The following is an 11299-nucleotide window of genomic DNA, read 5'->3' on the forward strand; positions in this document are numbered from 1 at the left end:
GAGATGCAGTTTAAATTGACGGATTTTTGTTCCTGAGATTGACGCACAGCTGTGTCAATAGACTTAAGGATTTCTTAAATAATCATTTATTGAAGTATTTGTCTCGTCATCATTGAATCTCTGATAGCTAGCTACATGCCAATGATTTGTTTAGCATAGTAATGTCAAATGAATAGAATGATTAGAATTAACGACTGGTTAAAATATGAGAAAATAACTAAGGACCAGTCCACTTGGGTAGTAACTTCAGAATGCAAAAGTCATCCAATGCGGGCATGGAGGCAAGGGAAATAATGGCTGTGAGAGCTCGCTCAATAGTTATTGGCAGCCCCTAACACGGAGAACAGAAAGCGCTGAATGCCATTTTAACCGGCAACGATGTGAGTGGGACGTCCCATTCTCCGCCAAAGAAGAGGCAAACAACACTGGCTGTCACCAACCAACGCCAGGACCATGGACAGTTCTTCCACTCGTGTGCCATCAACAGAAACGTCACTATTAACATCACCAACTAACTTTGGACTCGCCAACCATAATAGTTGTTGCCTATGTTGGACAGTTAATAAATCATTATCATTGAATATCTGCTAGCTAGCTACATTCCAATGATTTGTTTAGCATAGCAACGTCGAATGAATATAATTAATAGTTTTAACTACTGGGTCAAAACATGACAAAATAACTAACCAACCCACTTGGGTAGCAATTTTAGAATGCAAAAACAAATTTACTCATTAAAATAATGTTTTTAATAAAAAAATGTCTTTCATATTTTTTTATCTTTTGGTAACCATTTTATAAAAGCAATAAGGCCCTAGAAACCAGGGATTATTGTGTAATAACTCCCTCCTAAAAGCTGTTCCTGGCCTGAAGCGAACAGAGTTATCACACGATAATCCCCGGGTTCTCATGTTTTACTGCTTTAAGTATATCATGTGGAGGTAGAATTGAAACGAGCTGAATGGGGAAAGCTAGGTTGCTCAGATCCACTGATAGTGCTCTTTAGTATTATTGTTGTTGTTAATGTTTGTCCTGTTGCCCTCCTGCAGTTGAACCTGAACAATCGGCCGCTCTCTCAAATGTTGAAATCTACCGTGCCGGTAGAGAGCGAGGAGCAGGACCCACTGGAATTCTATGAGCAGCACACTTCACAGATAGAGGTGTCTACCCTTCTTCCTCAACTCACCCCTACTACAGTAGTCAATCTTTCAAATTGTAAATAGTTCAGTTCAACTGAAGTGCCCACTGCAAAACGTATTGAATGATAATAATATAACAACAATCAAAATAATGAATGTCATTTAGCAGATGCAACTCAGTCATGCATGCATACATTTTATGTACAGCTGGTCATGGGAAATCAAACTCACTATCCTGGCATTGCAAGCACCATGCTCAACTAGCTGAGCTACAGAGGACCAAAAGACCCCTGTCCTAACTTGTCTGTCCCTTCTCGTCCGGTCAGATTGTGCGTGAGGACCGCAGCATGGAGCAGATCGTGTTTCCCATTCATCCCATCTGTGAGTTCCTGACGGAGGAGTCCAAGTTCCGTGTGTTCAACACCACCGAGCAGGACGAGCAGGGCAGCAAGGTCACACACTTCTTCCAGCAGGCCTCCTTCCTCCACAACGAGATGGAGTGGCAGAAGAAGCTGCGCAGTAAGCCAGGCTCAGCTGATCCAGTAGATATTTTCCACTGGCCTCGACGTTTCCTCTCTATCCCATGCTGTTTGATGATAGAAGAAGACTGGAGAGTGTTGTTTTGTGTTTCAGGTATGCCAGTGCTGTTTTGGTTCTCTCGCAGGATGAGCACCTGGGGCAGCATCTCCTTTAACCTGGCCGTCTTCATCAACCTCATCATCGCATTCTTCTACCCTTACGACTCAGGCCAAGGTGTGTGTGTGTGTGTGTGCGCCCGTAGTCATTATCCTCTGTACTTATTGAAGACAATAATTATGAGAAACTGAGACATGTAAATGTTTTATATATTGATGATTCCAATGTGATTGCTGTCCTCCAGGTGCAATAGATGACTCGATGCTGTCCATGCTGTTCTGGGGTTTCCTGGGTCTGTCTGTCATGGGCATGTTTTCCAAACGCTACGGCCTCAGGCCCTTCACTGTGGCCCTCATACTGCGCTCCATATACTGCTTCGGCATCGGCCCCACTCTCATCCTACTGGGCACCCTCAATGTAAGCTTCACTTATGAGTGAACTCTAACTTCCACTTGAGTCATGCATCACAACCCTATACCACACCTTGATGAATATCATCAGGGTTGGGGAGTAACGGAATAAGGGATTACAACAAAAACGGTAACTGTATTCCGTTACCAGCGAAAAATATTGTAATCAGATTACAGATAATTACTTTGAGGATTACTTTTAAATTCAGAAAGGATGTTTGCGGAAAACAATATTTGACCCTTCTCTGTTTTCTGAATGACATTCAAATCAGCATTGAAAGAAGGCGCAAGTTTAAGTTTGTTCCACCTGAGCGAGTCTGACCACAAGTCAGAAACCACTATGATGACACACCAAATGTGTTTGATGGATCGCAGGAATAGTATTTTGTAGGCTACAGTCCAAGTTATGTCTTCCAATAGTGCAACTGTTGTCAGCATCTAAAGACTATCCACCTTGAATAAACGTTGAATGAACTTATTATTGATATCTACATAGCGCATTGATGTGAATCACACTGCTCCTCTCTCATTGAGCTATTTGTGCCCTATGGATTCTGGTTGTTGTGGGGATGGCTGTTCAGAAATCTAAATGTGTATTTGAACCCAATAATGGTTGATTTGAAGACGTTTAAGCTGCCTATCAATCATTGTTTTTGAAACCAGTGAAAAATGTGCTCTTGTAACAGCTGTATAGTGAGGATCCCAACCTATGGAATAAAAGTGGGGCTTTTATTGCTCAATCTAAATCATGCTGGGGAAAAAATCAGGCCATAGACCTAATGGACACATGTTCAAACTCGCACAATTTTGATAGACTTATAGGGGTTATCTGTAGTTGCTACATCAATTTTTAGACTTATAAATTATATATATTGATGTAATTTAATCGTATTATGTAGTAGTAGTGGAAAGCGATGGGTTAGAAGAAGCCTACATAACCAAGCCAACAAAGTAAAATGTAACACATATGGCCAGCTATGTAAACTTTAACATTGATTTATCCTGCAATAGATGTTTAATTGGTAACATACATTTTTGTCTTTTTCTAATGCATCTTAAGGGGAAAGCAATCTAAAAGTAACGGAATATAATCAGATTACATTACTGATTTTGGGTCATCCAAATGTTACGTTACTGATTACCATATTGGACAGGTAAATGTAACGGATTACGTTTAGAAAGTAACATACCCAACCCTGAATATCATCTTTTGAAAGCATGGTGATCCCATGACTGTTCATCTGTTCCACTCCACAGCTGATAAATAAGATAGTGTTTGTGGTGAGCTTTGTGGGCAACAACGGGACATTTATCATGGGCTACCGTGCGATGGTGATGGACGTGGAGTTCCTATACCACCTAGCCTATGTTCTGACCAGCACCCTGGGGCTCTGTGTCCATGAGCTCTTCTACAGCTTCCTGGTGAGTAACACTCATGACTCACAAATACACTGCTCAAAAAAATAAAGGGAACACTTAAACAACACAATGTTACTCCAAGTCAATCACACTTCTGTGAAATCAAACTGTCCACTTAGGAAGCAACACTGATTGACAATAAATGTCACATGCTGGTGGAAATTATAGGCAATTAGCAAGACACCCCCAATAAAGGAGTGGTTCTACAGGTGGTGATCACAGACCACTTCTCAGTTCCTATGCTTCCTGGCTGATGTTTTGGTCACTTTTGAATGCTGGCGGTGCTTTCACTCTAGTGGTAGCATGAGACGGAGTCTACAACCCACACAAGTGGCTCAGGTAGTGCAGCTCATCCAGGATGGCACATCAATACGAGCTGTGGCAAGAAGGTTTGCTGTGTCTGTCAGCGTAGTGTCCAGAGCATGGAGGCGCTACCAGGAGACAGGCCAGTACATCAGGAGACGTGGAGGAGGCCAACAACCCAGCAGCAGGACCGCTACCTCCGTTGTTGTGCAATGAGGAACAGGAGGAGCACTGCCAGAGCCCTGCAAAATGACCTCCAGCAGGCCACAAATGTACATGTGTCTGCTCAAACGGTCAGAAACAGACTCCATGAGGGTGGTATGAGGGCCCGACGTCCACAGGTGGGGGTTGTGCTTACAGCCCAACACCGTGCAGGACGTTTGGCATTTGCCAGAGAACACCAAGATTGGCAAATTCGCCACTGGCGCCCTGTGTTCTTCACAGATGAAAGCAGGTTCACACTGAGCACGTGACAGAGTCTGGAGATGCCGTGGAGAATGTTCTGCTGCCTGCAACATCCTCCAGCATGACCGGTTTGGCGGTGGGTCAATCATGGTGTGGGGTGGCATTTCTTTGGGGGGCCGCACAGCCCTCCATGTGCTCGCCAGAGGTAGCCTGACTGCCATTAGGTACCGAGATGAGATCCTCAGACTCCTTGTGAGACCATATGCTGGTGCGGTTGGCCCTGGGTTCCTCCTAATGCAAGACAATGCTAGACCTCATGTGGCTGGAGTGTGTCAGCAGTTCCTGCAAGAGGAAGGCATTGATGCTATGGCATCAACTGGCATTAAGGACCAATCACCTGGCAATAAATTCCTTGGCATGCACACACATCTAAATACACGTACAGACCCTTACATACAGTAGATAACCCTGGCAGGATTTCCCTACTGTATGTCTACTCTAAAAGCATGGTACCTTTGTTCTGTGTGCAGCTGTTTGATCTGATCTACCGGGAGGAGACCCTGTTCAACGTGATAAAGAGTGTGACCCGGAATGGGCGCTCCATCCTGCTCACTGCCCTGCTAGCCCTTATCCTGGTCTACCTGTTCTCCATTGTGGGCTTCCTCTGCCTCAAGAACGACTTCATCATGGAGGTGGACCCTCTGCCTCAGATCGACTCAGGTACTGGACCATCAGAGACTCAAATAGCCTCTACTAGTAGTCAGCGTATGGAAGGTACAATAAGACATGGTCAATCAAACCTGTAAGGCAGGGCTCTCGAACCCTGTTCCTGGAGAGATACCCTCCTGTAGGTTTTCACCCCAACCCTAGGTGTAACTAACCTGATTCAGCTTATGAACCAGCTAATTATTAACCTACAGGGCATTAGCTCTCCAGGAACAGGGAGAGCCCTGGTGTATGGTATAGGGTTGCGCTGTGTGGTATAGGGTTGCGCTGTATGGTATAGGGTTGTACTGTATGGTATAGGGTGGTGATTGGGTTCTCTTCTACAGGAGGACATGGCAATGAGGAGGCATCACAGGACTTCCTGAACTCCTGCAGTGGAGATGGAGTCAGCTGCACTGCCGAGGCAGGACTCCCTGCTGAACCTGATGGTTAATCTCTACTTATAAAATCATCTATTGCTGCTTTGATTCTTAAGTCACCCTCATCATGTGACAGGTTTGGATAGGAAATAAAGGTTAAAGAAGAAAAATATTTAGTTTAGATGGGTGTCAGATGAGGAATTGTCAAATATCATGTACTTGGAGTCTGGTGTGAGGGGTACGTAGATAAATAATTCACGTTTTTGCAGAGGAGAACAATTCGGAGCGGGCCTGTGACACTCTGCTCATGTGCATTGTCACCGTGCTGAACCACGGGCTGAGGAACGGTGGAGGGGTGGGAGACGTGCTACGCAAGCCCTCTAAAAACGTAACAACGAAGATGCAACACACACTCTTGCTATACTTACTATCCATCTCATACACAATCAGTATCACATCATGTCAAAGAGCACAAATCTTCCACAAACCAACATATTTACTGTACATTGTATTATGACCGAACATTTGAAAACGTGTCATTAACAACGTCATTGCATACCCTGCAGGAGCCACTGTTCCCAGCCCGCGTCATCTACGATCTCCTCTTCTACTTCATTGTCATCATCATCGTACTCAACTTGATCTTTGGTGTCATCATCGACACCTTCGCTGACTTGCGTAGTGAGAAACAGAAGAAAGAGGAGGTCCTCAAGACCACCTGCTTCATCTGTGGTAAGAAATTGACATTTGACTGTTATATTGGCTCATTTTCTGCATTCTGGACATTCAACCTGAAGCTCTCTCCCTGCAGGTCTGGAGAGGGACAAGTTTGATAATAAAACTGTGTCTTTTGAGGAACACATAAAGTTGGAGCACAACATCTGGAACTACCTGTATTTCATCGTGCTTGTTCGCGAGAAGAACAAGACTGACTACACAGGTCCAGAGAGTTATGTGGCCCTCATGATAAAGGTAAAGTAACCTGCTTTGATTCTAGTTTCATTGGGGACACACCCATCTCTACGCTATTTCTCACTGAAACCATTTTACAACGTCTCGTTGTTGTAAGTAGCATTAGATACCTTTGTCTCTGGGGTCATCTAATGCTAGGAGAAGCACTGCCACTGACTCTACATGTCTCCTCAGAGTAAGAACCTGGACTGGTTCCCCCGCATGCAGGCCATGTCCCTGGTGGTGACGGATGGAGACGGGGAGCAGAATGAAATGAGGAACCTGCAGGACAGACTGACGTCCACTATGAACGTGGTCAGCCAACTCACAGGACAGTTAACAGAGCTCAAAGAACAGGTGAAGGCGAAACAGAGCTGGTTGCCCAGATAACACAGCACACAAGACAATACATGTATTCACAGGATATCTTATCCAGGGCAAGTCACATGACGATCTATTTGGGAGAAAAAACAAGTCTGGTGTACAATTAGGTGAACTGATGTCCTCATGATATAGGCTAGTGTTTCGAGCAGGATGACCCTGGCCTGGCTGACAGTGTGTTGTTGCACTGTTTTCTGTGTAGATGACGGAGCAGAGGAAGAGGAGGCAGAGGATGGGCTTCGTGGATGTCCAGTCAGGAGGAGCTGGTGCAGCTAGTGTAACCCCCAGTGCTGCTGGAGGAAACCACCAAATGTTCAACAAACCCTGATGTCCCGTCTTACCGCCATAGACTGGAAGAGTCCGCCGGGCCTATACATCCATCCAACACTTTCAGTGATGGAATCATCAATCATGTGTTAAACATAGTGGTGATGTTCTTAGTTGTGACTGAGTTACTGCTGTTGGGTTCTTTGTAAATCAATGTTTTTCTTCAAGGGCCCCTTCAGTACTTCCAGTAGTCTGAAGCAATAGAGGAATATCTCAATTGCATACCTCGCGTCATCTCCTTCTCAAAACCCTTTGGATGAGAAAGCCAGAGGTCCCTCCCCTCTGACAATGGGTTTTGAGGAGGAGACGAGGTATGGAATTGAGATCCTCCCCATGTTTTTGGTCGTTTGTCCTCACAGCTATCTATTAATGGCATTTGCACTGTTGACAGACGTACCTCAGATGAGGAAATTATGGGAAATTGATTCCTGCAAAGCAGGAAGCAACATGTCCATCCTTTATATGAATGTATTTATATACACTGATTAATACAGTAGGCACATGAGTACCACAATGTTTGAGTGTCTGAAGCATGCATGTGATTTGGTTTGGAACACTTGTCACAGGGCCATTGGACTGGTTAGAGAAGTGTCTCCATTGCACTGAGAAATTGTTCTCGGACAGGCCTCAGTAAAAAGATTTGATTTTAACTGTTTGTTTTAACTTCTTTATAACATGTCAAATCTTCCAAATAAAAAATTAAGAACTTTTTGGGGGGGGGTATATTTATTAAACAAAATACATATTCCAATCATTTTAGTATACAAAGAAACAGTGAAATGTTAAGGCTAGAGTGCAAGGCAGGCACTTTCAGAGAAAGATGTAACATTGTTGCATCTAGGCTATTGAGAAAATAATTCTTAGGTTAGTTTGAAAGTCACTCAAGCATGTAGACTAGCCTATTTCACAGTGCAACAAAAGGTTTACCTCCCTGCTCTCACAGGATTGTAGGTCTGCTTTGAAATAACGTCATTAGTGATACAGGACCTGCCTGCAGTATGGCAAAAATACATAGTTAAGTCATACCTCTTGTCTAAAACTCACTTCCAGTGGTGCATTCAGATTCTTATTAGGCTCCTCCCTATGGCATATGAAAGGAAACAAACCTGAATTTTCCCTTATGTAAGTCTATTGACATTAAAGTGACTCAAATCAAAATCTGGTACAGAGGCTGCATAATACTATAGCAATATAAACAAATCTGGGTTATTGAGAATGATTACAATTCCTTGCTGAAAAGTCTTGATTTAACAAGTAGAAGTGTTGTCAATAGCTGTCAGACATTGGTTTTCCCTTAACTCTTTAATGTGTAAACAAGAAAATGATGACTTTAACTTGCGCAAAGTTTGTCCTTAAATTCATGTTCTATCCTTTTGTCATCCTAAAGTTATTAATCCACTTACATCTCAATAAGAATGTGAATGGCATAATTGAAAAGGTTTTAAAAAGCAGGAATATTTTTGAAATAGTGGCCTATTTGCTGTTAACTTCTAGAAAAATACACATTTAATACAAAGTTATTTCCAAGCAGCTGTATCATAAATATGTGATTACAAATGACTTGTCTACAATTTACAAGGTAAAACAATCAAGCAGATAATTTGAACTTTATAGACAATAACATGCCATTGTTTTCTGCTATTTGTGCATGACTTGGTAGGTAGAGTGTATTCATTAGAATGTCTAACAGTTCAGACTGAGTGCTGTGGGAAATGCATGTCAAGAGACTAGAGACCAAATCCCTCATTACCAGGTTACATGAAATGCTTTCCTCATAACTATGAGCACCATTATCTTTGGGTTAAGTGGCCTTTTCCCGTTTGAGCTTGGCCTTAGTGTCTTCCTCGCTCTCCACCAGGGCCTCCTTTATCAGGTACTCCTTCAGGCTGGGTTGGTTCCCTGTATCAGCCCCAGAGTCCTGGATCTCCTGAAGCAGCACTTCCCACTGCCGCTTATCCTTAGAGATCTTCCATGACAGTCTGACGTTGGTCTGGAGAAGAGGAATGAGCAGTGGGTGAAAGTGGTGCTGCTGCAGGGCCTCCGGTGAGGGGGCCAGGTCCCTCAGGGCTCGGTCACAGTGCTCCTGGGCCTCCCCCAGCTGCTCCAGCTCCTGGAAGCAGGTCACCAGGGCCAACAGGGTGAAGAGCCAGTGGGTGCCCTGCTGGTGATGGGGCTGCTGCTTTCCCTGCTCCTCACAGCCTAGCTTCTCTTGGAGCCTCAGGCCATTGAGCAGAGGGCCCAAGGCCTCCTGGTAACGGCCCACACGCATCAGCATCTGGCCAGCCTGCAGGTCACCCAGGTAGAAGAACTCCAGGAAGGTGGGCGAGCGCCGCAGCTCAGCCAGCGAGTGCATGTGGGTCAGGTACTGCTCAAACGCCCGGCTCCGCTTGGCGATGGTCTCAGCCACAAAGTTTTTACGCAGCTTCTTGCGGGGGAAACCAACGCGCTCCATGTTGTCCCTGTGACGGCGGCGAAGGCAGCTGTGCAGGCGCTTAAAGTCCGTGTATCGCCGGGTGATGGCGGCGGGGGTTTCGTCAAACATCCCAGACTGGATCAAATGGATGGTGTAGAGCTGAGGAGGAGGTGGTACACTGTCAACAAGATGACACACAGGCTAAGCCAGGCAATAGACATTCATCTCTGCTGTTTCACACGTACCACATACTTGGAGGAGCTCTCTTGCACCACACTGGCATCAGTCACTTCGAACACCAGCTTCTGAGGAACACTGCGGAATCTTAAGCTCCTCCAGCTATCCTGCAGCTGACGTGTGAGCAGGGATGAGCCTCCAGGAGACGGGCCCACTGGGCTGGTGTCTGAGGAACAAAGGCAGATACACGTCAGCTCAGCTAAGACGGCCCTCAACCCACTCATCTAAAACTGAGAAAGCTCACGTTTGCACAGACTGAAAAACCTGAAGTGAAACTTGCGGTTTCAAATAAGCAGAATACAGTGGAATGAATGCTATTCTTATTCTGGTCAGATAGTTTCAGTTGACTAATAGTATAGTACATTAATGTTTATGCAAAGACATACAGCTCACAGTGCTGGATAAGTGTATCCCACCAGCTATCTGCCAGCTATATGGGAGATCATTGTTGTGAATTATAATGTCTACAATACCTGTGCTGCTGAATCCATCCTCTATGGACTCTCCAAGGTAGTCTGAGTCACTGTCTGGTCCTGAGGCCTCACCTGGGTCTTCGGATTCCAGGGCGCTCTCCCCATCGAAGCAGAGTGTTCCCCCAAGCCGCTCTGAGAGACACTCTGTATCGTCCTCTAACTCAGAACTCTCTGGGAAACTTTCCTCTGTTACATCAATTGGCTCCTTAGAGACTACTTCTCCTTCTTTGAACAGTGTCCGTCGCAGTCTGTCCATGAGCTTAGAAGCCATCCCAGCAGACCACTAGGAAATAATTTCAGTAAGTTCATTTGATGTCAGATAGTGTACAACCTACAATAACTCTATGTAGGTGTACATCAACTCAGCTTATAATAGTCAATAATCACAATCATTATTTCGTATGGCAATGTGTAAAATCGGTCAACTCTGACAAGCTAACGTTACTACTGTTACACCAACTAAAATGTTTGGATGGAAACATTGCAGCACATCAATAATGCAAATGTTCTAGCAAGACAACTGAGTAGGGGGCGGGGTCTAGATAAAGAAAATAGCAAACGTTATAGTTAGTTAGTTAACGTTAGCTCTTCTTTGAACATTGTCTTTGCCTTTTAACAGACATGCATGCAGTATGGAGAAACAAGCGTTCCAGCGTGTAAAAGCATTCAGCGACTTGAACTAGATACAAAACAAGAAAACTAACTAGGATCAGCAGAAAAGCTAGTTACGAATACACAATAGGGTAACTTAACGCGCTAGCTAGTCAAATTAGCTTGATCAGCTAGCTATCTACGGATAACAACGTACTTTAATTTATTTGGCGAAACCTCGCGGGAAAGCTTCAATTTATAGCTAAAGTCGTAAATCTCACTCACTGTTATAATGGATCCGTAAAGCTCCCTTAGTTATTTCATCAGCATTATGCCACTTCTGAGTCTGCCCCAAATTTATTTAGGACAGTCTGTCCAAATAGTGTGTGATTGCGTCCCGGGATTCGGGGCGTTCCTGCATGTGGGCATTCCTGCATCAGGAACGCCCCCGTAATTATGACTGGGGTGCGTTCGTAAATTCACGTTGGTGTTTTTCCATATGTCTGGACGTAGCCAGCAAGCTAGCCAA

General features: G+C 44.5%; 2 protein-coding genes across 3 annotated transcripts in view; one reads left to right on the forward strand and one right to left on the reverse strand.

Moving 5' to 3' along the window:
• The window catches only part of LOC110532282 (inositol 1,4,5-trisphosphate receptor, type 3), a 46702-nt gene extending 38936 nt beyond the window's left edge, over positions 1–7766 (forward strand). The window contains exons 47-58 of the mRNA XM_036988217.2: positions 1050–1160; positions 1466–1658; positions 1773–1892; positions 2020–2192; positions 3443–3607; positions 4843–5032; positions 5365–5466; positions 5667–5785; positions 5964–6129; positions 6209–6369; positions 6544–6705; positions 6932–7766. Coding sequence (XP_036844112.2) covers positions 1050–1160; positions 1466–1658; positions 1773–1892; positions 2020–2192; positions 3443–3607; positions 4843–5032; positions 5365–5466; positions 5667–5785; positions 5964–6129; positions 6209–6369; positions 6544–6705; positions 6932–7057 — 1788 coding nt within the window. The 3' untranslated portion in view covers positions 7058–7766. The remainder of the gene's footprint in view (positions 1–1049; positions 1161–1465; positions 1659–1772; positions 1893–2019; positions 2193–3442; positions 3608–4842; positions 5033–5364; positions 5467–5666; positions 5786–5963; positions 6130–6208; positions 6370–6543; positions 6706–6931) is intronic.
• LOC110532281 (sorting nexin-21) lies at positions 7764–11220 on the reverse strand. Of its 2 annotated transcripts, XM_021616027.3 has the most exons (4): positions 11056–11220; positions 10180–10462; positions 9715–9872; positions 7764–9628 (listed from the first exon to the last, which is right to left on the reverse strand). In XM_021616027.3, the coding sequence occupies exons 2-4, from the start codon at positions 10448–10450 to the stop codon at positions 8858–8860; spliced, it is 1200 nt and encodes a 399-aa protein (XP_021471702.2). In that variant the 5' UTR covers positions 10451–10462; positions 11056–11220; the 3' UTR covers positions 7764–8857. The 2 variants fall into 2 exon arrangements, with proteins under 2 accessions (XP_021471702.2, XP_090040644.1); XM_090184518.1 differs by lacking the exons at positions 10180–10462; positions 11056–11220 and having other exon boundaries at positions 9722–9846.
• Positions 11221–11299: the final 79 nt, after the last annotated feature.

The sequence above is a fragment of the Oncorhynchus mykiss genome, chromosome 9 (assembly GCF_057628025.1).
Source record: "Oncorhynchus mykiss isolate SJ-2025 chromosome 9, ASM5762802v1, whole genome shotgun sequence".
NCBI classification, from domain to species: domain Eukaryota; kingdom Metazoa; phylum Chordata; class Actinopteri; order Salmoniformes; family Salmonidae; genus Oncorhynchus; species Oncorhynchus mykiss.

Coding starts and splice junctions, on each gene's coding strand:
- LOC110532281 (XM_021616027.3), bottom strand. CDS start 10,450: ATGGCTTCTAAGCTCATGGACAGACTGCGACGGACACTGTTCAAAGAA. Junction 9,873..10,179: donor GGATGGATTCAGCAGCACAG/GTATTGTAGACA, acceptor TTTGTTCCTCAG/ACACCAGCCCAGTGGGCCCG. Junction 9,629..9,714: donor AGAGCTCCTCCAAGTATGTG/GTACGTGTGAAA, acceptor CCTCCTCCTCAG/CTCTACACCATCCATTTGAT.